Here is a 26,676-nt window from a genome sequence, read left to right on the forward strand (position 1 = left end):
CTTACCAAATATAGCTAGCAATATTTTGGTATCTCACAGAGATGTTAGCACAAGCCCTTCAACATACATATCTGCTCATACATTATCTAGATGGAGTCATTTCCAAAAGTGACTACAAAATACTCTGTGCAAACACACAGCTCCGTGAGGCTTAGTCATGCCAAACACAATGCATGGCAGTGCATCCCTGCAACCACAGGAATGCAAACCAGGACCTCATTCCCACATAACACATACTTGGGGGGTCCTCAAGGACTGGATCCCTTTACTCTGCAGCCCCAGCACAGAGCAATTTCAATTATTCATGGATCTTTGCCCTACTGTCCATGGCACAGGTGGCCTTGCACTTGGAGACGCATCACAAGGGAGACCTGCATTTGAAGACCTAATTTGGCTTTGCATTATCCTGAGCCCAAAAATCCATGTTTCAGAGGGTGACTGCAGCCTTATCTGCAGTCTCTGTACACAGTAGGGACTTGGCAAATGGAGTTTGGTGAAATGGCACGGCACACTACATAGGAGACTGACTATAAATCAACAGATTTTGGCTCTGCTCCTGGCTCTGTCACTGATTTACCATGGAAACTTGGGCAAATCTTTTACTCTCCCTATCCTTCATTTTCCGTACCCATAATGTAAAGATAATGATGCTGCTTTGCAAGCTCTTTTGAGATCTTGAGATGTTAAGTGCTAAGTGCATTTTATTAACATTAATAGCACCCAACTGAGAGGATGCTGTACAGCACTAGCCTGGCTGTCCCCAGAAAACAGATTGGTGTGGGGAAAGTGTGCATTTGTTAAGCAGCTTAGACACTGCTCATTCCCATAATACTTCCACAACACACAGGAACAAGATCTGACCTACTAAAACAAAAGGAAAAAAAAAGAAAAGAAAAACGCCATAAGGAGAAAATTTCTAATGTGACCTGTCATCTTATTTCTAGCCCAGGAAAACTTGGGGATTTACTGGAGATTATCAGTGTTGCTGTGTGTGGTTTTTATAGCCAGCCACAACCCCAGAGCTCACGACTTGTGGTGGAGACCACTTCCATTAGTAGGCATTAATCACCATTTCATACACTCCAGCTCAGCGATTGCTGAGCAGACATTGAGTGGATGCACTTAGTTATATCCTATCACACTTTATATCTGCCTCAATTTTAAAATAAGTTAATTGTACTGAATTATATTCCGGTTCTTGTATTTATAGGACCACAGCATATTACAATGTATATTTTTTAAATGCTGTCTAATAGGCTTTGTTACTTTACACTTCAATTTTCAATGTTTCTGCTCAAGTATGTATCACAACATACACAGTAAAAAGAGCGATGAAAATTTTATTATTAATGCATGTTTTTTTCCTCTGCTGGAGATAGAACTTTGTTGTGCATGTTATAAAATGTTAAATATTAGAATTATTTAAAGTTAATAGCATGCCAAGAAAATGACTAATAATACATTATACAATTAGATGCCTTTCATATGAGTGAATCCATTAACAAAATAAAATACACTCAAACAGAAGACTTCTGATTTGTGATTTTAGCAAGGATTGCCCATGTGTAAAGCTAAATTATTTATTCATTTAACAAAAAAAAACTGCTGGATACATCAGTTTGCAATTATTTGCATTATGTTCGAATGCTTTATCATGTGGCTCTGATTCAAAAATACGTATCTCTAAGTTGCTGTAACATCTTCATCTATGCAGAGCACTAAACGCAGAAAAACAAAAGTAAGTTTGTTTTCCTGGATTCAGGAAATCTGATGATATCAGAAGCTCTTGGTGTTGCTCTTTTAGCTGGATTGGGTGTCTTTATTATCACTCTTCAGTCCAGATGTCCTCATATAGTTTCACAACTATATGAGTTTCCCAAGTGTACCTTGTTTTCTAGAGAGGATCAATTCCATCCCATCCCACCCATACAGACCTCAAGTCTGGCATCATGCATCTTCATCCTAATTTATTCAGATGCTATAGCATAATGGTTTTCTCCTTTACTTCCAAACTCGTTATCCTGCCTCCTCAGCTGATGTCAACATCATCCTTGAACAAAACAACGAGCAAGCAGCTAGCTTTTCTTACAGCAAGAAACAGCTTTTAGTGCCACAGTGATATAATCTCCTCGCTATTTTCCTCCTGTATTTTCCTTTTCCATCTATGCCCTGTCTCTGGAAAGGCACCCGACGCCAGCTAAAGAAAGTTCCACCAGGAGCGGGTAATCTCCTCCTCCTCACATCCATCTTCTCCTCACTGCTGCTATCTACTTAATTAAGTCATTCTCAATCTTCTGTATCATAAGCACATAATGTTGGTTGATGGAAATGTGTTTTGAAATCCCTGTTTGTTTGTTTTTTAATTATCTGATTACACCGGGAAAACGAAAAAAAAAAAGAAGAAAAAGATAAAAAAATAAAAGAGAGATCTCTCTTTTACAAGAAGTAAAAATCCAGCAATAGCTATCTATCTTATTCTCTTGCAAGAGATGTTTTCCCCCACTTTCTAATACCCAATCCAGTCTTTATAGATCATGGGATTTAAAAGTGTGATGAACCCAACTGCAGCAAATTCTGGTAACATCACTGCAAAACTGGTTTCAGGTTAAAGATGCCTTTTATTATCAACTTTACTCAGCTTGTGAGAGGTGAGGAATGCTATGCTTAGATTCTGCTGAGGTTTATGTCAGGCTTTTGGCATAACCTAACTCCAGGCTACTGTCACCCCAAAATAACTCCTGCCCATATGTGTCCCAGTGTCAGCCCAGGGTGCAAGTCATGGGTGAGCCAAGTCTCCCACGTTATGTCAGCTGGTAATAGGGGAAAAAAGTGTGCAACAGAGACATAGAAAAGGATTATAAACTAGCAGAATTGGACACTGACCCTGAAGCAGAAGGGAAAAAAATAGTATAAAACATTTGTACCATTATACTCAGCTCTCCATATCCTGACTATTTTGAAGTTTTACCATGTTATGTTGTATAAATAATAGTAGTAATTATACAAAGAAGAGACAATGAGTTGAAATTAGAGCCCTGGATTCATAGGATGATTTCAGAAGGCATCACTCTCCCAACTCACCCCGAGGTGTTTGTCCATGCGAAGGGCTTTGATTAGGCTCAGATTGTTACAGTAGAGTTGGGAAATGGGACCTTTGATCTCGAGAGATCTGAACAATCCCTGTTACTTGTACTGACAACAGGCGTGGCACAGGCTGAATGGTGTTAACATTCGGGTGAGAGCTGAAAATCCAAGTGAGAGCTGTGCTACGTTCTCACTTTTGAGACTCTGGTACCGTGCATAACTTGGAAATTAAAATACAGTGTGACTACCTCTCTTAGTGTTTAAATTAATATGCTTAATAATCCCTGTAATAATAAATCCAAAGCGCAAATTAAGACTTGGAAGAGAAGGCGAAAGCAATGTCTCTTTCTTTATATTTGCATATATGGTGTGTGTTTGTTCAGGACAGTAGGATGTGACACTTTATCAGTATTTCTTAAAGCTACTTAAAAAAAAAAATAGTGTTTCCCCCTAAATAGCTATGCAATATTTTTATACACTAATATACGATGGGATTTTCTTTTCTTAAAGGGAAAAAGCCAATTGTGTAGGCAAGAAAAACTAATTATTTTCCTAGATACAGGCATCTAATGCTTCTTAAATGCTCTAAGGCATCTCACCCAGCTTCTAGCACTCAATTTCCAAGGGCACAGCTCCCCTGTATACCCTCTGCTAGACCCACCAGCCTTCCAAGATCACTGACACTCAGCATCCTCTCAAGTGGCACTAAATAACAGTGATTAGGTAACTGAATCAACACCAAAATGCCAAAAAGAATGTATTAAGGGAAGATGCTTTCGAGGACTCTGACAATTTGCTCATGCAAAAAATTCCACTGAATTTTTTTACACAATAGCATTTAAAAACAAACAAACAAACAAACAAAAAAAGGAAAAATAAGAAGAGAAAAAAGACAGGAATAGTCAATCCTAAATCTGTGAAAAATGATACTATGAGTGAGTTGAAAATTTTTATTTCTAAGACTATTATGTTTTCAGCAGGAATGTATTTCTAAGAAATGTTGAATGTACAAATGAGACAGTCAATATAAGAACACAGGTTTCCTCATAAAAGCAAAAGTTCTCAATTATCACAGAAGTTATAATTTAGATTTTTACCTCTTTCATTTTTTTTTTCCTTCTGGATATTTTTCATGCGAGTGTTTTCCAGTTTGACCCCCAGCACTCTTAAGCAATGGAGTTAAATGCATTAACAAAGTCTCCTCCAACCAGAATCTCTTGCTACTGACAGCATTTGTATCTACCATAGCATTTATGGTTTCCCCAATTCTCAATATACAGAACACCACAAATACCATGACAGAGCCTAATTCCATGGTGTGGTAACTTCTCATCCCATGTCACCCTGCAGACTATTATGTAATGTATATCCATATATAACACCACCCTTTTCGTTGCAGGCCTGTTGCAAGCTCGTATTTGCCATCTGCTTTTACACAGAAACCACAGAATTACAGATATTGACCACAAGGGACAAAACCACCCCAAATATTAGGCCACACCACAATCTTGTAAAACACTGAGCATGACCAACTATAAGTAGGAACTATGCAAATTAGTTCTCCAGGGTATCCACCTCCTCACAGCTCGAGATCATCCTGTGCAAAATACCTCTGACACTTGGTTCAGTTTATCTGTAAATAAGCCTGGCAATCCCCAGCTTCTGGAGATGACTCCATCATCCTAAAAAATCCTAGGTGGAAAGTTTTCCTGCTAATACTCTTAACAAACGACTCGATAATTTATTTCCTTTCCCTGTTATTTTGGAGCTCCGTGGAATGGCATTTCCTGTAGCGTTGCTATCAGAACAACAAGCCCAAACAAAGAGTCACCCATGACAACGATGAGCATCCCCAAAAAAAGGCAATCCCTCGCTAGGGCGTGCAAACCTACAGTCCTTCTGTAAATAACACTCCTTGAGGGGTTATCAAGAAGCTCTTCAACTTCTTGAAGTGTTACTAAGCACAACGCTATTGTAACTCAAATAGTGCTGTGGTTAGAAAAGGAATAAAAGGCATGTTTTAAATGCTTGATCATACAATACATGCATAAAATCCACGGTATGTTTGTGGCTGACCGCACTAACCCATTCTACTGCCTCTTCTGCCCCAGTCTACTGACTTATTCATCACACGAAAAGAAAAACATGACAATACCCCTGGTTAGACAAATTTTAGAGTGTCTAGAGTTACAGATTGGGTAGTAGTATAAGATTTAGAATTCTGAATGTCTTTCTGTTTTGTTTTCTTCTTCACAAATATGTTAACGTTCTAGTTCTATCAATTTTTTGTGATACAATGTGCATTATATACAAAATAATTCAAAATTTTTCGAATCCAAATAATTGTTGCAAAAATTAGCATGTCCATCAGATTTTGTCATCTGACTTATATTTACAAATCATTGTTTGAGGTACTATAGTTGTCCCCCTTTCACTCTGGAAAGTTAAGGATAGGATGTAGAAATCACATCTTCTTTTTAATAATAATAATGATGGTGATGATGATAATAATAATAATTAAAAAATATAATGTTCTGTAGCTTAAAATAGACACAAAGAGAAAAAGAAGAACCCGCATCAGTAACATGCACATATTAATTGATTCACCAACTACTGTGGGCTCAATTAAAGTATTCTGTTGTCAGAGTTTTAAAGCTTGGAAAAAAAATTAAAAAAACCTGAAATTCTTGGCTACAGCTTGGCATATGCAGGTCTTAACCCAGCAGCAAGCTGTTTTATAATTATTTCTGAAAATTGCTTCAGTCCATTTTATTTTCTGTGCTTGCCTGGGAAGTGTGAAAAAGAAAGAAAAAACTATTTTTGACTCAAGGCTTTCAAGACATTTTGGTTCTCAGCTAGCAAGTAACCCAGTTTGAGCCTGATATTTCCATCGTGAACTTTGGATCACTCTTACTGGTTTCTCAGTGAGACCAGTCACATGAATAACTGCTGGCAGACACGAGGAAGACTTTGCTGCCTGGGCTGTACTCGATCACACAAATGACACCAAGGCTGGAGGGTGGCTCCAAGGTCAGCCCCCAACCATGGCATGTTCCTGTCTTTCTAAGGATGCTCTGAAAAATACAATCAATAACCTCCCAAAACACCTAAAAAGGTATGAGATGGCAGGATATAAAGGGAAATCTCACTAAGGCACACACACAAGAAATTGAGGATCCACAGACATAAAGTGACTGCAAGACGGAACTAATCCCTCTTTTTTCCCCCCTCTTTATCCAGTGATCCTTGCTGCAATTTTTAAATAAAGCCCACAACAATCCTCTTGGACTGCCATGTTTGTAGCTACTTTCTGGAAGTTGGGAGCTGAGAGAGGACCTGCTCTCCTCTGCCCACAGAGCCTTTGTTAGGGGCAGGATCAGAGCTTCTGGCTGCCTTTGGAATGGAGATATTTGTTCAATGGAAAGATTTGGGTGGCTTTGAATGGGAAGTTTTGTTGGTTTGGGGTGGGTTTTGTTTGTTTGTTTTTTCTTTGTTGTTTGTTTTGGTTTGTTTTTTTGGGTTTTTTTGGGGTTTTTTTGGTTTTTTATTTTCTTCTTTATTGTTCCTGTTTTTTTATCTTCTCCCTATTTTTCTCATTTCAAAGGAATAAAGCTGTGAAAAGGAGCTGTTTCTCTCTTCCCTTTTTTTTTTATTTTTTTCTTTTCCCCCTTTTTTTCACTCAGTTCCCTCCTCCCTTTTCTTCCCCCCTCTTTTTTCTCTTCCAAACGGTTCCTTCAAAACCACCCAGCCCATTTGTGTTGACCTGGAGGCTCCCTTTCAAAGGCAGCTTCACTCTTGTGTCATCTCCACAGGCTTTGCCCTCCAAGGCAGAGCCATCCAGGAAACCCCTGTGATTCCTGATAGCCAAGCTCAGACATATGGTCCCAGCAAGCTCATAGAATCAGTAATATTAAAAAAAAAAAAGTCCCAATATTTGTTCCTCTTTTCTCCTAGTTCATTGATAAAGAACATGTCAGTTAGGTTGAAGAATCCTGCTGGTTAAAGGTATCATCCTTAGCTGCTCATATGGTCGGGGCTATTACTTGTCAATTAGATTAATCCAAGTCATTTTAGAACAATAAATATAAGTACAGATGGAATATAAGCATATTGAAGATTACTGTTTTTGACGGCTGTTGTTTATTAAATCAGGAATAATGCCGAAATGAAGATTTTGTTGATATTTCAAATGGAAAGGAAAAGTGAATTAGAATTAGATATTTCTCAGGAATGAAAAAAAAAAGCAAAACCAAAAAACCCTCAACAAACTACCACACCACAACCTCCAAAACAGCCTATAGGTAATAAAAAAGCAATGATTTTACTTAAAATACCACCTACGAGCTACCTTTGGAGAAGGGATATGGCACCTATAAACTCAAAACACTAGGTATGTTGAAATCCATAAAATTTCCAATTACTGCTTCAGAATTTATTGTGCACATATGGAAAATAATACTTGTAAAAGAGAAAGGGGTTTGTGCCTGGTGCTGTCAATACTGTGAAGGATGGGGTGATTATAAAGCAAATTAACAATACTTTTAAATGTGCATTCACTTATCTTTCCAATTAAATCCTTGTTAAACAACTGCACAGACAGTAATGGTGCTTCTGCAAAGCACTGATCAAGACAGTTTTATTGTAATTTTTACTCTGTAACAATTAATCAAGTAGGCATTTTCTTTATTATTAAATTATTTAGTTAATAAATATTCTCAATCAGTTCACGTATTTCTGGTTTAAATTTTACTTTTAATTTTTTTCTCAAACTGAATCATACCTCACTATATTATTGTAGAAGAAACAACAGAAATATTTTAATTCTTTTTTTGCCCAAATGGATTTTGTTACCTCGAGGTAACAGCAGGGTAAGATTAAATTCACCTTTTTTTGTTCCCCTCAATATAGAAGTATTTGGATATCTTTGGCTGTTCTTTTCCATGTTCCACAAGAAAAGTACTTTTCCACAATAATGTAATATTTATCCTCTGCAGAAATTCATATATTTCTCCCTGTTTTGGTATATAGGTATAGTAACAGAGCTATAAAAGCACAGTAATTGACCTTTGGATGGTCCGTGGTGCTTTGCAGTTAACTCACACAAGGTATTCCAAATGAAATAAAGGGATGCAAAGGTCATCTGAACAGCAAATACCAAACATTTTGCAAACAAAGCATTGGATATAAAGACAATTAGGAACTCTCTTGTATTATGCATGAACCAACACTTACTGAATGAACCAATAAGTATTGAACTTTGTATTTCTATGGTTAGTTTCCCTGAACATATATGCATTAGGATAGAATCCTAGTGTTTCAGCAATGTGTTATGAACCCTTTATAGCTCAATTTTTTTTTTTCCAGTTAATTTAGTACTCATGAAAATTGCTTGTTTGACAGTCACAGAAACTGAATGCCCTTCCATCCACCAAGCAGATCAGCACATGAGGCATGAAGGAGGTATCCCTGGTCTTCAAGCATGGATTAACTGAGAATTTCTGGGAGAGGGGGTGTAAGCAGGACAGGGAACCTGTAGGGTTTAGCACAAAGAAGGTTCTCACCACATTATAAAGGTATCACACCTTGTATACAAGGGCAAGCAGGACCAGTCTTGAAGCAACCTAGTCCAGTGGAAGGTGTCCCTGCCCACATCAGGGAGTTGGAATGAGATGATCTTTAAGGTCACTTCCAACCCAAACCATTCTGGGATTCTATGATCAACATAATGGCTTCAAGCAAAGCAGAGAAAAATTCACTTTTACTTACAAACACTCTGGCGGATGAAAAGTCTCCCCCTTTTCTTGTGTTTTTGTTTCTCATGCACTTTATTCCTTGCTGTTGGCATCTTGTTTGTCAGATCAGAGGTTTGCTATTGAAAAGCATCTCCCACCTGTCCTCACTTTTATATAGTGGTGCCTTAATGACTCTGAGTAGCCCCACCTGGGGCACCCCCAGAATTGCCTGTGGCCCTGGGGCCCTTGTCAGAGCCAGCCCAGGGCTTTGGGCCAAAATAATGGAGCTTTCAGCAGCATCCTCATACCCTGGAACTGCCAGCACACTTTACAGGGCTTCACAGACCCATAAACAGTATTTTATCCCTTTTCCTACAGGTGTGAATTAAAAGAATATCCTTATAAATACACGTAAAGTATTTAACTTATTAAACCTTGCCTAAGATAAGCAAAACTCCTCCAGATTTTTCATAAAATCCCTAAAAATTGCCAAGTACAATGTCTGTTTCTAGTTTGCTTTTTTTCTCCCAACTTTCAATTATAAGCCTTAAACAATACTATGGAAAGCATGAGAGGAATAGATATCTCTCTCTAATGTCTCCAGCTATTGTAGAAGCCTTTGCTGTAGGTTTTTAGCAAAAAATATTGACTGCCTGGTAGCTTGCTTTCTAAAACCAAAATTTTTCAGTGCTTGTAGACTAAGAAAAGTACGAATTTCCTGATGTCAGTTTGGTCCAAGCAGCTTCTACTGCCTTGATTCAGTGATTTGAAAAATGATGACTTAGAGTTTAGAAAGTGCTGAGAGATGTTATAGCCTGATCCTGTTATGATCAACTGATCTTTTCAGCTCTTAATGGGAAAATAAATCATAGATAAAAGATAATCCTGTTGCACAGAAGCAAAAAAGGTGTGATATCAATAGACTTTTACAGAAAAAGAAAATTCTGTGAGAGGGATAAAGTAAATAAGGTAGTTTGTTCTGCTGATACTCATGTTGGCAAGGTCGAAACCCTCTTCAGGAGCTGCCTACCTCAAGAAATGAGAATGAAACACAAAGTATATTCAGAGAACTTAAAAAGATACAGGGCTTTTTTTTTTTTTTTAATTGTAAACCCATCCTCATTCCAAAATTTCTAGAATTGTTTTTTTTTAAATATTTTTACTGCTACTTCTTCTTTAATGATAAAGCTGTCAACTGTTAGCTTCTTTCCCTTTCATATTCACCAGTTCTCTCATTTCATTTCTGATGCTGCAGACGACATTAACAGTATAGGAAAAGGAGCCAAATAAAGCTTTGCTATATTCTAATTAATGATTTTTCTAATAAAAAATACTTTGATATGGCAGCAAGCCTAGAGTGTCTTCTATGATCTTTAATTTTCAATGTGATACATATTATTTATAGCCCATAAATGTAGGTGTAACACAATGGCAAAGCAAGCAGGAAGTATTTGGCCTGTAGAAGAACTAATTGTACAGTCAATCTCTGCAATGCAAATAGGCTTTGTCAGAACATTTGTTTGCATTTATAATTAAATTAAACTTTAACTAAACTACAATAAAAAAAAACTCTGTTGCAAAATCATGTATATAAATACTACTTTCCCACTGTTAAATACTGAAAAATGAAGGTACAGGGATTGACCCAAGGAGGTCACAATAATTACAGAGAGACAGGGATGTGTGGAGTCAGTTATTAACCATCATCCCACAGCAAGTGACAGGGAAATCACAGAACTGCTGATGCCTAAAAATCTATCTGACACACAGAATCACAGAATCAACCAGGTTGGAAAAGACCTCATTGATCATCGAGTCCAACCCATGACTAACACCACCCTGTCAACTAGACCATGGCACTGCCACATCCAGGCTCTTCTTAAACACCTCCAGGGATGGTGACGACTCCACCTCCCTGGGCAGCCCATTCCGGTGTCTGATCACTCTGTAAAGAATTTCTTCCTGCTGTCCAACCTAAACCTCCCCTGGCACAGCTTAAGACCATGTCCTCTTATCCTGCTGCTGGTTGCCTGGGAGAAGAGCCTGACCCCCACCTGGCTCTCCCCTCCTGGCAGGGAGTTGTAGAGAGTGGTGAGGTCTCCCCTGAGCCTCCTCTTCTCCAAGCTGAAAAGCCCCAGCTCCCTCAGCTGCTCCTCAGAGGACTTGTGCTCCAGACCCTGCACCAGCCTTGTTGCCCTCAATGTCCTTCCTGAATGGAGGGGCCCAGAACTGGACACAGCACTCCAGGTGTGGCCTCACCAGTGCCCAGTACAGGGGCAGAATCACTGCCCTGGTCCTGCTGGCCATACTATTCCTGGTAGAGGATGCAGGTTGGGAGCATATACTACTTTTCCTAGTAACTTTTTTCCCTCATGAAGCATCTAAAACTGCTGCTGACCTCAGCACCTAATTAACAGGAGACATCAGGCTCTTGGGAACGTTTGGTGGAGATTGCTACTGCCCTCCCAAGCACATATTAAATAAATCCTGCTTCCCCACGTCCCCTTGTCATTTTTCAGGTACACTATGATTCAGTGGGCTGTTTCCTGCTTGCAGGTTCCTACCTAGCACAGAGAAAGAGTGTATTTAAACAATTCAAACAGTGACTGGCTGTCTTAAAGGCATTCTTTGTATCTGTGCTGTTTCTTGAATGTTCTGATCAAAAATTACTGGATTATTCTGTGGGAACTGCAATGCTGGGCTGTCCCATTTCCCTTCCATGCTGTTGGATTCACCCTTGAGGACTGTAAGTGGCATTAGGGTTTACAGGAGTTGAACTTTTTTTCTGCATGATTTTACCTGAGGAGAACCTAAGTACAGACCTGGCTAGAAATTTTTTACGGTTGGGATTTTAAAGGATGTGCAAGGGGAGTTTCACTTCCCATTGAAAAGCCATTCTGTCATGATATAAAATGCATGAATGCCCTAGTTGTAGCAATAAAGACCAATACAAGAAACAGTAATTATCACAACTGATAAGATGATAACATAGTCCTCCAGGGGCATTAGTTTTCTTTGAAATTCCTTTGGTCACTCAGTAGGCAGATTTCTTGCAATGTACCTCAAATACACAGTGCCAGAGTGGCTTTAATGTACTATTATCTTCACCATTATATATTAATTTTTCACAGTAGTGTAAACCAGAAGAAAAAGGTACCTCTCTGCTTCAAAAAGCCAGCTTAGACTTCTGTCTAGCTTTACAGCATCAGCCCATCTGTTTTAGGTGAAAACTTGAGCAGTAATGTTAACCTCAAGCATGTTAACCTTTGGATGCCACAAGACATGACAGACAGGACCATTATTTTTATGGCACAGTTTTTTCCTGAGCAAAGATCCTAGGCAGTGAAGAAGGATAGAAAATCCCATTTGTGCCTCTCTGTCTCCAAACAAAATACAGTGTATAGTTATTTGAAAGCCAAGGCAGACTACATTATTGACACACAAATACCCAACAACTGTAAATTTAAGAGAATCCAAATAATGAACCAAAACCATGAGGCTGATTGGTAAATGATGATTTATTCAGTCTAGCTGAATTTACTGGCATAAATACTGATTCCTCATAAACCAGAGTTCATCCTCCAATTTCAGCTGAACACAAGACTAATCTGGAGCATCTGAGGAGGTGGCAAACACCTACTACTCCCCTGAAACTTTCCCTAGAGATGTAAATGGAGACTTGAAGGTGGGAATATTTTTGCATCTCTCTTATCTCTCAATTTCATGAGAATATTTGAGTCAAAAGTCTTAGTTTATGTATAGTGCAAATCTAATTGAGGAAGCTGTTCTCCACCAGCTATCACCTCCACACAGAATACACAATATTTAGCAGTTCTGGTAACAGTCTCCAGGTAACTTATAAAAAAAGTAAATAATAAAATGTAGGACAAAATGTTGAAGCAGCCTCACATTTATACTTGATTAATTCAAAAGTCTAATGCAATTTAAGATTTTGTATTTTTCCTAATTTCTGAGAAACTTAATTTTATTTTCTTGCTTAGTAGTATCATCAAGTTCACTATCACTGATGATATTTGCTAAGCTTTTAAATGTGGGGAGAGTTGGTCTTTGCCAGGAGTAGTAAACCATTTGGAGAGATGACTGTATTTGTCATTCATCCTAATTAACACCCAGTATCAGCTTCCACACCTGTAATAGTACCTATTGATCAATGTTAGATTTGTTTAGGCCACATGGGTGAAAAATATGCTATTGCATTTGTGGAAATATGTTCATCATACACAGACTCTGTGGAAATACATTCAGTAAATATGTACAGGATGGTTCTAATTCTGGTTAACAAGTCCCCAAAATGTTCATCATCCCTCTTCTCATTTTCTAGGGTCAAATCTTTTCTTATTCAAAATCACTGGTAAATCTTCCACCTACTTTGGCAGAGCCAGTACTCCACTTTTAGTATTTCCTTTTAAGTTCTTTTCAGCACCTTCTTCTCTTTTGCTGGTTTCCTTTGGATCCCTGTTCTACTTTTGGTTTTGTTTAACTTTCAACATCCAAACAATCTGCTATTTTTCCTTTTAATCATTTTCTTTCCCCCTCACTTTGATTATTTGGTTTCTACATATGCTTTGCTTTTTGCCACCTTAATTCATGTCTCCATTTCCTCCTGTATTTTTAGATTTGTTTGTTGTTTGTTTCTCATCTCCAGTTTAACTACTATTTTCCTCTGCTTACTCTGCTCTTTTTCCTCTCTCCTAGCTGACATTTCCCTCTGCGCAATATCTTTCTACCTTCCCTTTCCTCTCTTTTCCAAAACACAGCTCATCATTCTATGCCACTAATGTATAGCAGATCCTGAAATACTGTCATCTGAGACAGTTAAGTACTAAACAAAACATTACCAGGGTGGAGGAATCACTTACCCTGATTGACAACAAATCGTAACTTTTGTATTGTTGCCAGATTGCCGCTAACTCTGTATATTCCATCAACATCTAGACCTGAAAGAGAAACACATATTTCATTTTAGATCATAGAAGTATTTTTCTTTGTACGTCTGTCAGGAAGCCAGAAGCACCCTCACAAGTATGAAGGAGAGCAGCGTAGAGAACGACTGAAAAATAATCCACCTGACAACAACTGAAGTGCCTCCTGCCTGATTAAAGCAACAACGAGAAATAAAAGTGGTAGATTAACTTAAGTGAATACAAAACACCTAGCTATAATTATCTTGTAATTCTGTCAGCAGAATATGGTTCTGCGAGGGGGGTTTGAGTGTGACAGGAAAGGAAGAGGTAATTAGCTCTGGAGCTCATCGAGAAGGGCTGTTTGGGACGGGCACGATGCTGCGCCAGCCCTGCTGGAACGGGGGGTGTCAGTATTAATAGTGCCGGGGAAACTTCTCTGTCTGGGGTCTGGGTTTTTCAGACATGAATTTCTGAGGCTGTGACCTTTCTGAAAATAAAGTGGTGAGGTGCCCACCCTGAAATCATGACGTGCGTGAGACTACACACAACTACAGCTTCTCCACTATATTCTTCATAGCGGATCAGACAGGTTTGAAGATGAAATTAAATATCCCAAATAGCATATGCCCTGGAGTACATTTCTTCATTAATATAGGCCATTCTTTTCAAGGGCAACCCGACAGTCTTGTTTCTCCCTGCATATCTACTCAAGGTTTATCTTCTAGGTGAAACTAGATGTCATACTCCCTTTTGTGACATATTATCTCCTACAGCAAGCTCTGCTGATATGAGTGTTTAAAATAGCACTTCCAGCCCCGGTTGCATAGCTGTAGCATTTCAAAGCACATGGGAACTGCTCTCCTTTTCCAGGAGAATTAGCTGTTGTGCAATAATGACCCGATCTGCATGCTCAAAAATCAAAACCACTAAACTGCAAATTGTCATTTCACATTTAAAACTTGCAAGTACATAAGAAGCCAAGAGAATCTATACAAACTAAATTTTTTTTAAGGCTACTTATCCCTTGGAACACAAGTTTTAATTAGCTTTTGGCAAGCAATTTCAGAGAAAGCCTTTCTCTTGGAAAATGCTAATTTGTCAAAACCAAAAATTTTCAGGAAATATTTCCTGACAATGTACCTAGGGGGAATATTTTACCAAGTTGGGGTGGGGCAAAAAGGAAATCTGAAACTGTAGGGAAGAGTGATAATAAGTCCAAAAGCCCAGAAGCCCCGTTGCAATAACAATTAAAGATGAAGAAGCTGAGCTTCAAGTCCTTATTGAGTCTTGCATCATGCCCTGGCACACAGGTGCCATGGCCAGTGGACTCAACTGCTTGGAGGTATTTCTCACTGATCTCAAAACATTTTAAAAGAGATACTTTTGCTTTTGATGAAGTCTGAAAACAACTAAAGTATTTTGTTTGTTAGCATGTTTGTTTTCCTTCTCTACAAAATACAGTTTTTATTTTATGTCCTTCCTAGCTAGCAACATCCTGCTTTGGTTTGCATTAAATAATCTGTTTTAAAAATTAATAATGATTCCCTTATCTGGTTATTAATAATAATTCTGCACTGCTTATCTGAGTGTTTTATCAGATTTCTACCCTGCACCTGTGGGTGTCCTGCAACATAATACGGAGAGTGATGATTCATTTCAGGAAGATCTCCCCTTTGGTTACAGAGGGATAAAGAAAAAGTTTATTTAAGAGAAATTAAAAAGGATCTGGTAATCAAGAAAACTTGGAAATTATCCATCTGCTGGATGTATAACATATGAGGAAATGGAAATTACTAAAATGTTTAAGTAATGCAATTCTATCCTAAATCTGAAGAGTCTAATTCTGTTTTAGTGAGGGGAGAGGGAGAGAGAAAGAGTAATTCCCAGCATAGGACTGTGGGACTCGTGGTAGGGGATTAAGAATTGCATCATGTAAATTGAAGACTAAACCAGAAATTAAAAGAGAAAAATAAAGTAAAGTAAGAAACAGACAAGCCCCCAAACAGAATGTTAACTTTGATTTGGATGCAACTCAATTCAGTTCTTAACTTTATTGCATATATATAAGTGAAAGCAATCCATGTCACTTTGGGTGAAATAGTCTCACATTAAGAGCATCAATTTGGAACCTGCATAAATCATCTAAATCAAGTGAGAATGACAAGTTATGTTGTAAACTGGTGGATATTACATCTTGCAACATGGAATATACAAGTGCATTATTATTGTTATATGGTTATTTTGGTCCAGAAATGAGGTCTGATTAGCATTTCATTTGGGTACTATGCAATATGGCAGAGATTAAAAAAAAAATGAAAAAAATAAAATCCAAGAATATCAAGCCAATTATAGTGTTCACGTGCCATCAACTTTCTGCTCCAAGAACTTTGAAAGTTAAGCCAAACCAAACCAATGCAAATTGGTGGATTTGGACATCCTTTTCATGACCACGTTATCTTAGCTGGATTGTTCACAACTTATTTTGGAAATCCAATTAGGCATAAAGGAGAAAGAGAGAGAAAGAGAGAGAAAAATATATCTTTATAGTTCTAATATCCTGATCTATGAACAATTTTCAAAGCAAATTCACTTTTAAGGGCACCTCTATCAAGAATAAAACATCGCTGCACTGCTGTCAGTGTTTCTTCACGGCAGGCTATAAATACTTAGGGAACAAGATGAAACAAAAGCCTTGCAGAGTTTCCTATCTGGCGCTGGAGTTTAAGTATAGTGGTAAAGAACATTTCAGAAAAAATCCCCTTCACTGTAATATAGTCAATTTTAGTTCACTATAGAGTGACCTTCTTGTGTTTTGTAGGGATGTTTACCAGGGAAGGATCACTGGATTTTGCCCTAAAGGAGAACAAGTATTTTATTTGCTTTATATTCCAGTCTCCAACTCTGTTTCTGTTTGTTTTAATGAGGAACCTGAGAACAGGATGGACCCACAATTAGAAATTATAGGCAAAAGCATGATAATGACTTCAGTATTTCCACCCTATAGTTTGTACTGGTGTAAGAAATGTATGAAAAGGACTTTCTCAAGAATACGTCAGTTCAGCTGCCAAACTATAAAAAATTTTAATAATTTTATCTTAAAAAAATTAAACAGGTACTCCTGATGAGAAAGTTGAAATTGAACAGGACTCAGTCTTGCTTGAGATTCACGAACAATAATGAATGTTATGGGCCCTCTGCACTGCACAGAAGATGGTAGAAGAACATCTATTTAAAACATTTCTTACACTCTTATTTCTACCCAAAATGGAAGTAACCATGAATGCAGGTCAGTGTCAGACCTAGTAGCAGTTTGAGCTGGAACCAGGTGTTGCAGAGAAATATTAAAAACACAGGAGAAGATTACAGTTTAGGTGATATATTTATTGAAAGAAATGTTTTAAAATATTAGATTTCGATATTGGCTGAAGTTGTCTTGGTGATTTATGAACTGCTGGGAATTAAACATTCTCACTAATTCTTTTCTCTCACATAGAACAAACCCCTCTCCCAAATCACATTTATTCTGTCTAATCTTAATCCATATTTGACAATATCTTCAAACTGAATATAAAAAAGAAGTTCTCTATGTGTGGGGAGAGGGGGGATGGTGGTATACAGAAATTTCTCTGGTTTTTAACAAGATTTAGGATTTAAAACATACCATTTTAAACAGTACTAGGTAACTTCCTGCACTGAAACCCACGGAACTTTCACAATTAATGTATCCTGAAATAGGTGTGGTCCCCAGGCCTGTTTTGTAAGAGAAACCATCGTGCTGGATTCAACAACAAAGTGAAGTACAAACTTGAAGAAAGGCATTCTTTAGTTAGTCCTTTCATTTAAAATCAGTTATGTTCAGGGCAAAACTATTGTATTTCAAAGGAGCCTATTATGCCTTCCCATAAACAGAAAGATCATACGTTTTAAAACTAAAGTATCATTATGTAATCAAGCTGTTGTATTATAAACTATTTTGTGGGCTCAGATGCCCAGGGCTATCTTTACAAATATTTAAGAGGTCATTATCAGGGTATGTTCTCCCTAAAACTATAATTCTTTCCTCGTGTTTTCATATACATCTTACCATAAATATCTGATTTATAAACAATTTTTTTTTAAGGTTTACTAAGGGCACAAAAGTGAGGCAAGAAGTCGTTCAAAGAAGCAGAAGTGAGTGAATGCAGCAAATATACCCATGTCAAGATAATATGATGAGAAAAACACAAAACAATGTGCAACAAAAGTAAAAATTTACAAAAGGATAAGTATTTGTATGCCAGGAGAAAGAATATCATGAAGAGCAGCAAAGAATAAACCTGACAGGTTAAAATTTGATATTAAAAATACTCTTTGTACAGGGTGATAAAATATACCCAGAGATTTTCAGGTGAGTGCAGATGCAAAAATAACATTTTTGTCTGATGCCATGGAAATCAGAGGTGAAGATGATGAGAACAATGAAGCAAATTTGAGTTACAGCACACACAGTGTTGCTGACATCCCTGTCCTGCTTTTTGGTGTGGCGATGGGTGGGGTTGAACATGCCCTAAAGCTCCCAGAGCGGTGCTGGAGGCCAGCACCGGGATTGGCTCTGCTCTGCTGGAACAAAACTGCTGCTTTAATTGCCAGAACTACCCCTTCTTGTACTCCTCCCAGCAAAGGATCACATTTTAAGGCTTAAAACAACATCCCAGCAAACATCTGGTATGAAAATAGGTCCCATTCCTTGACCAGGGAAGGTACTTGCTACTATGGAAGTGGGTGCCATGCAAGTTCTAACAGACAGAGGATAAACAAACCTGGGAGACCAAACAGTGGATGATATTGGAAGTCAATCTGAGGGACAAAACCATAACCACTGATGTAAAAAGGATCTGTTTACATTGGTGCCCATGATATACTTGTGTCTCTCATTCGCAAATAAAATATAGAGAAATATTTGGAAGTGACTAAGCTGAAGAGCTATTCTGATATTGTAAAAGCAGTAAGAGGGATGCTCTTGGAGGCTGGCTAGACTGACCTCAGTCACAGACAGTCTACTTAAATTATTAATTCAGGACACTCTGAACAAATAATTCATAGCAAAATATCATTAATCTCAACCAACACAGTCTCATGGAAATCAGGGCTTTGTTTAGAAAAATTGTTTCATTTTTTGATAGGACTGAATTTTTGACAGGTCTAGTTGATGAAGACAATGGTGTTGAAATAGTATGTTTGGCCTTCCGTGTGTGGCTTTGGACTTAGTACCACATGACATTTGGATTAAAGCACTTGCACTTTATAGAATTAACTGGGCATATATTACATGGATTAAAAACTGGCTCAATGACAGACCTCAAAATGTGGTAGTTAATGGGAGATATCAGTTAGCAAGGTCATAACTGGCTCTCGAGATTGGAGCTCTCAGTCCGGTGCCATCTAATACCTCTATCAGAGACAAACAATGAGAAAAAAAATTCTCTTGGCAAAATATGCAGATGACACAGAGATCAGGGAGATATTAAATGATGATAAGGACAGGTAAAGTTACAGAAGAGCTGAACTACTGCCCTAAATGGCCACAGTTCGGCAAAACAAGGTTTTGTATGGAGAAACACAGGGCACACAGTGTACTCTGGATGTAGGATACAAAGGACTTGAGGTTTATTTTAAATAAGTAGCTGAACATGATCACTGAGCTCAGTGCTACAACAAACAGGACTAATACGATCCCTTGAATTATAAAAGAATATCAAAGAAGGAGGGAAGAGATTGAACTTCTTCATGGGCTACAAATAGGATTTCTAGTAGAGCACTGCACTTGGTTGCGAAGCAAGTAACGTGAAACATTAAATATCATTGCTTGATAGTAAAGAGAGGATGGAGAAATTTCATCTCCATCACTACATTTCGTGTGATTTGAAGACTCCCAACCAGCACTGCCCAGCTGAAGGACCTGTGACAGACAAGCCTGAATTCAAGGTATCATGAACAAGATTTTCTTTATTTTCTGATCAGTAGAAATCCAACACTGCTTTAGAATTTAGTAAAGGCAGAGACAGAGGGGAAAAGAAAGGAGAGGAAGAATTGTACTAGTTCTTAACAGGCTATGAAATGGCTCTGTTGGAGGTGTCTGACATGAGGTTTGGTGAATCTCTTTAGGAAATTATCTAACAAGAAATAATTCTATGTTTGACTGCAATAATATCAAGAAGATGAGGGGCATTCCTACATAAAAAGAGAATCTCATTTTTTCTTGCAGTAATAACTCCAAGATGCAATGAAAGGAGAAAAGCTTGACTGAGATCTTATTGTTTTCAAGACCCTGTAGAAACTGTTTAATGGAAGCAATTACAACACTGAATATGAGCATTACATACTGAGAATAAGTAACAAGTGAATATGATGGATGATATACTTTATTCTGTTTCACATCACTTGATGGTAGAATTTCCACTTAGATATTTATATACAAATAAATAAGGGCAGTGACAGTACAGAGCAAGTGTAATTTAAATGAGCACACAGTTCACTGCTACGCGGGGCTGCTGTTTAATGCCCAAATCAAGCTTGCTATGCCTTCCTCTTCTTCTCTATTGTGCTGTGCTTTGACATTCAAGAAGTTTATGGTTTAAAAGCCCCAGGAACAACAAGACTAACTCAGAAGGCTGCCTGTAACAAGAAGCAAAACTAAGCTTTCAAACTATTTGTTTTGAATGAGCGCAGCGTGCTCGCTGTAATTTTGCCGTTACCTCCAATATATACTTTTGCCATTCTGCTGGTCCCACTTCTTGCAGCTAAACAAAGTGACCTCATTGCTTTCCACTGTATTTTCTTTTAAACATTGGCTGGGATGATTGAGATTCAGGAATGTGGGAAAATGGATTCCCAAGCCACGTCCATCCCCTTTAATTCTGAGCTGTAATTTTTGGCTTGGCTTGAATCACGGTCATCACATTTCAGTCTGAATCTCTCTGTAAAGTGATCTTTCTTAAACATTTCTTTCACTCATCATGGGATCAGAAACAAAGCCATTCTAGTCTTTCAGCGAAACACTTACAAACGTCTTTTTACAGCGACTCACAAGAGCTGAATTTCCTTTAAAAATGTTTGAAAAAGAGGAGGTTTTCATTGCCTGATTGTCCTCTTTGTGAATCTTGTCATCTGTATGCCATGAGCTACAGCTATTTTAATCTGTTTTTGTTTGCAATCCATTTGGTGTCCGCCCAAGAAAATGCAGGTGATTCTAATTAACTTACTGCTGAAGATGTGGAAAAATCTCAATTGTGCGACAGAGAATTATACACTTAAAACCTTCCCTCTATTATTTATAACAGCTTATTAATGAAAATGATTACATGAATACATTTACCACCTGATTCATCTCTGTTCACTTTTTAAATCAACAAGGTTTATGCTAAAGGGGAAAAAATCCCTATCAAATACAGACCTCCAGTACACACACCAGCTTGCTGGTTTAAATGGCACGGTAGTTTAAAAGGAAATAACATTGTCTTCCTTCATGCAACACACTATAATATCTGAAATTACTAAATGTTTGAAAGTAGCCGTTCTCTCTCTGAACGACATTAGTATTTAATTTTGGGAATGTTTATTTCTTTTTTGTTTGCTTGTTTGTTTTCTCTTATAATACCTCCTTCACCACTTCTATTCTCTCTCATCTGCTGCAGTTACTGCTTCTCACATACAGGTTAGAAGGTCCATTCTGACCGATACTTAATTCATCTGAAATAAAATAAGATGTCTCTGGTTCCCTGCTACTTTATAAGGTGCATTTTTTTCATGCTTAACCAAGAGTAATCAAGGGTGATGAGGCGCTGGAGTTGGTTGCCCAGATAATTTGTGGATGCCCCATCCCTGGAAGTGTTCAAGGCCAGGTTGGACCAGGCTTGGAGCAACATGGGCTAGTGGAAGGTGTCCCTGCCCGTGGCAGGGGGGTTGGAACAAGATGATCTGTAAGCTCCTTTCCAACCCAAACCATTCTATGGTTTTATAAGAGGTCTGTCTATTGGGAGTATTGAGAATCCTTGAAAGCTGAATGGTCCTTCACCAGCAAATCTCCTGGGATACAAACAGCTTCAAGTCTCCAGAGATCTGCAGATTCCAGTTCTTACCTCTCTGATATTGGGGCCAGAACACACTTTGTTGATTGACAGGAGGGATTTGAGTCTTTTGTAGGAAAATCAATGGATGTTACCTGCACTATTTTCTGCCAGGTACAGCTACCAACAGGCTGTTTGCCACCTTCCATTTCTATTATTCTGTGCCACAAAATATATGCTCTGATAGTCTAATTTGCATGTGATGACAATGTGGATAATACAGTCTATTTTTGGGGAGTATGAAAGCCTGAATAAAGGTTATCATTTTAGGAGAAGCTGACGATGGAAAAACTCATCCACTGTGTGACATGATCAGAACAGCTGGGGATGTAATGTGGAGGGTGGGGGAGAAGAGAGCCAAGGTATTTTGTATGTTCAAGAAATATATACAACATTGCCATTTCTTATATCCCAGCTGTGCCTGTTAACTTCTGGAAACATGTAGAGCTCAACAGTAAAGCATACTTGACTGATATTTACTGCAATGTGCATTATAAGACATTTTCTGTCACACATTACGTTATGAAAGAGTTAAGTAACATGAAAAATACAGGCTCAAGATTATATCTGTCATGGATGAAAATACTACATTTATGCCTCATTGTAATCCATTCATTGGTTTATGGACCCCGAGCCCTCCAGGGAGTGTCACAACTCCACATGATACTGCTGAGAGCTGTATTTTGCTTTTGGATTTCTGACTTAGCTGAAAGAAGTTTAAAAACACATGTAGCCTGACAACTCCCTATTGGCTATACAACCCAGGAGGGTCAAGAGCATAAACTGTTCCAGCAAAAGCCAGCTGTAACTTAGGCTCACTGTGAAGATCTGCCTGTTACAGACAGTAGCAGACAAGAAATTTATGCATTTTGCTAAATCCTCCCACTTTGGTTGAACCGTGCTTCATTTGGGGATCCATCATCACCAACATCACGCCTGTGCTTTTTGAGCAACATCAGAACACTGCAGGAAATTGCACTTTGGGGGGTCCCACTCTCCTTGTAGGACTCTATAGGACTTCCAATCAGGTCCACTGACACCAGTAGGAACTGTGGTTAAAAGCTAAGGAACAGATACAATTCTGTAAACATCCCTTGTTCCCAATGCTGATTTTAAAGACAATTTAGTGCACAGTAGGGACAAATCTTCTCCCGTCTTTCACAACAGTGAGACATTAAATTAGACCTCAGCAATGTCACCTCCCCATCCTGAGTAGTACCACTGCTTGTTGGACTTTGAACAGTTGGAAGTGGAAGAACTGTACATGTGGGCAAACATAATCTTCAGCCAAAATGGGTAAGGAGTTTCCATTTTCTGGACTGTAGCATTTTTGGTTGCCAAAGAGATAGATTTATTTATTTATTTATTTATTTATTTATTTTAATGATAGCTATTAGGATAGAAAGTTTAAGATATAGAACAGGGATATTCAGGATCGAAATTGAAAGCCACGAGACTCTTTCTTCCATAATATTTTGGTTTTAGATATAGTTGAACTGGTCAGATAGACCCAACACTCTTCTCTATGGCAGATTCATTCCTTTCTAACCTGACACTATGCTCTGCTCAACCTTAAATGTCTCAAGGTTATCTCCAGGACAAGGTCCTACCTGACCACCTGTGGGGATGTCCTCCAGCTGCTAAGCATCACTGGGGAAGGATTTCAACACAGAGTTTAACTGTTATAATTCAAAAATCTTTAAAGAAATATCAGCAAGGCACTTGGTAGCACTTGTTTTATTGCATAACACAGAAGGCTGGATCTGTGTCTTGCAGTTAGAAATTAAACCATCTCTATTCTGGGTTTCTAATATAGGAATGTGCACAACCCTGCTCTAAAAACAGAGTTGGGGCTTTAATGTGGAGCTGGCAACAGTCTTTGCTTACTCATATTGCATTGTAGGCATCTATCTTTGCATTTACTTTTTATCTTCAAGTGGGAGAAAACATTTGAAAATTAGATTCTTTAGCCTAAGGCACACTATCAGACACCTTTGGGTGTTACAGTCCATGGCTGTGTGGAAAACCCAGGGGCTCTCTTGGGAGATAAGTATAACACAGCTATCTAACACCAACTTACTGAATTCTCAGCATGACATATCTGCCTAACATAAAAATGGGATAATACAAAGGTGTGTGTGTGTATGTACATACACAGATGACTTTTACTTCAGTAGTATTTTTCCTGGTGTACATTGCACACATTTAAAAACACAATAATGATGAAAACCATAGGATTCCAGTGAATGCTCTTACTCATTCTTTTGTGTGATGAATCTCCAGTCTAAGAAGTGAGTAAAATTCTCTTGTTTTTGCAAAATTCATATTTGGTGTTACGAAACAGTGACATTAAGCAGTACTATGTGAAACAACAGAGACATTAATTTTAATAGGACACAAAACTATTACGCTTACATATTTTTCCACTCTATTTTGCCATCTTAGCCGCAGGAATCTGCAGTTATATTTTTTTCCCCCCTGTCATTTCCACTATGCTTTCTTCCCCCAAACAGGTTTAGGTAACTGAAAAGCTTTTTTTTTTTTTTGCCTCCATTTATTTTGGGCAAAATCTGAACCATTACTAAAGAAACATTCAGCAAATGGTGTACCCAAGGTATCTACAGAAACAATGAAAATCCTGAATTGGATTTCAGAGTGATAAGTACTAAAACTTAGGAGACTAGTACATCCTTCATTGCTCTGACAGGAGCAATTGCTTAGTTTTCATGCCATGGTTTGACATGTATACCATGATATGCTACACTAAAATAGCACAAAACTTGCATGTGAATTGCTCAGGGACTCCCCAAAAGAGGTTGTTTAAGTATAGTCTGAAAAGGAACAAATTGCTTCTTACTTTGAAATATGCAAATTAAAAAATCTCAATGAAATACGAATAATAAAACTGAAACATAACTGAGACATGGAAGAAATACATAATAATATTGACTTCTCATAAGAAAAACCTTAGTTGCTGGCAATAAAATGCACTGGATATCTGTTAGCTGAATTTTGGCTTAAGTAAAAGCATAAATATGAGTATCATTTGATATTTTCATGGAAGATAATTGTTTTAAGATTTGAAGCTACGGGAAGAATTTTGATTTGAATCATTGTCTTTGTATCTTAATGCTGACTGTGACCTGGAATGATGTAAGGAAGGTAGAAATTCAATCTCATCCCTTTTACTAGGGTTCACATAGACCCTCTGGTATTCTGAGGGCTTGGAAAGACAAAATTGGCATACAGGGTTTTCCATATCTAATTTCCTTCCTTGGTGAAAATTCCCATAATTATTAATAACATTTACTATAGAGACATCCAAGACACTTGCAAAGTTTCTAGCAGAAACTTACTGTAAGCTGTGGACTTTGTGTTTTTAATGTATGATGTATCAGAATACAAAAATGCAACTGAAATACAGATAATAAAAGGCACTATTGTGAACCATTTCTAGTGTGCAAATTCAGATACTCTTCAAACATCCATATATCATGAGGCTTTGAAAATGTTCAAAAAATATTGTGATGGTAGAAGTGCTCCTGTGCACAAAGCTCTGTCACTGGATTAGAGCTGGTTATGACCAGAGATCAGCCACTCCTGCGAGGACAGTCCTGCAGGTCATGGATCAGGGCATTGAATAAAATGTTTTGTGAACTCCTCTGGTTTAGTGGTAAAGAAGGAAAACCTGTCTGCTTAAAGAGCACCCTTCCAGCACCTTCGACCTTCCTGTTTGGATTCAAGTCTGTCTTGCAGTTTATTTGGGCTGGAGAATTTGAATGATTTTGTTTTCAGTGGTCAGAGGAGACGCTCAGCTTGTTCAAAGTTAAGTTTATGGGCTAAGTGAAAACAGTTTTCAGTAGAGAAGGATGTATCTTATCTTTCTCCTAAGGTTTATTAAAAATATGTAACACCTGATAATTTAACACCAAATGAGTGGCTGCTAAATTTCCCCCTCTCTTTGTCTCTGTCTCACACACACAAACACAGGAATGCTTCTCTCCTGCCAAACTATGTGCCAAGATTTTGTTCACTTTAATCTCAATCATATGAGTTAGAGAACCATGAAACAAAGTTTCTACCGAGTATGCTGACAGATTTTTAGTTCTAGTGGCTCCACAGGGCATCACTACAAGTACACTCAGGAACTTTTCTCATTAAAGATTTCTGAGCTGATCCATTTTCCATTTAAGTCGACATGAGCAGTATCAACATGAAGAACTCAACACTTGCTAACTGATACCATACACTCATCAAAATTATTTCATTTCTAAGTAAACAAAAAGCTGTGGTACCTCCAACACCATTGTGTGGTTGCTGCTGGCACGGGAAAGCCAGTTGGTGGCAGCTACTTTGGCGCGTTATGTCACGTAACAGCTCAGGGCTGACAAATCGGAACATATGGTTTGAAATATCGGGGGGAATTTTTCCTGGGGAGGTGGAGAAAAGGGGCATGGAATAGCCCTTGTCTTTTGAGGACTTTCTAATCTTCTGAGTGAAGGCATCTCAGAGAAGACCCTTGGTTTGGAGGGCTGCATGGTAATGTTGAGAACCACATTATCACCTGTAAGCGACCCATAATCCAGGCAACTGAACAAGTTCCTGTTCTTTGTTTTTAAACCCTGAGAGAAAATTTGTGTATTTACATCTTTTTGCAAATATATAAAGCTGAAGGCCCTAAAACAACAAAACACTGAGCCATTTCCTCAACTGTAAGGAACAGCTATTGACCACAGAAAAGATCTGTTCAGATCCTCAAAGAGAAGTCTCCATTTGTCTCGATGGACAGAGGCTTGTATCAATAAAGCAGGAATTATAGGAAGAAATAGC

General features: G+C 38.1%; 1 protein-coding gene across 1 annotated transcript in view; it reads right to left on the bottom strand.

Annotated features, from left to right (window-relative positions):
• The window catches only part of ARHGAP15 (Rho GTPase activating protein 15), a 331,248-nt gene that overhangs the window by 93,861 nt on the left and 210,711 nt on the right, over window positions 1–26,676 (bottom strand). Inside the window, exon 11 of the mRNA XM_018078934.2 lies at window positions 13,697–13,774. Within this exon, the coding sequence (XP_017934423.1) occupies window positions 13,697–13,774 (78 nt within the window). The remainder of the gene's footprint in view (window positions 1–13,696; window positions 13,775–26,676) is intronic.

The sequence above is a fragment of the Manacus vitellinus genome, unplaced genomic scaffold (assembly GCF_001715985.3).
Source record: "Manacus vitellinus isolate BGI_N305 unplaced genomic scaffold, ASM171598v3 scaffold_43_pilon, whole genome shotgun sequence".
Lineage (NCBI taxonomy): Eukaryota > Metazoa > Chordata > Aves > Passeriformes > Pipridae > Manacus > Manacus vitellinus.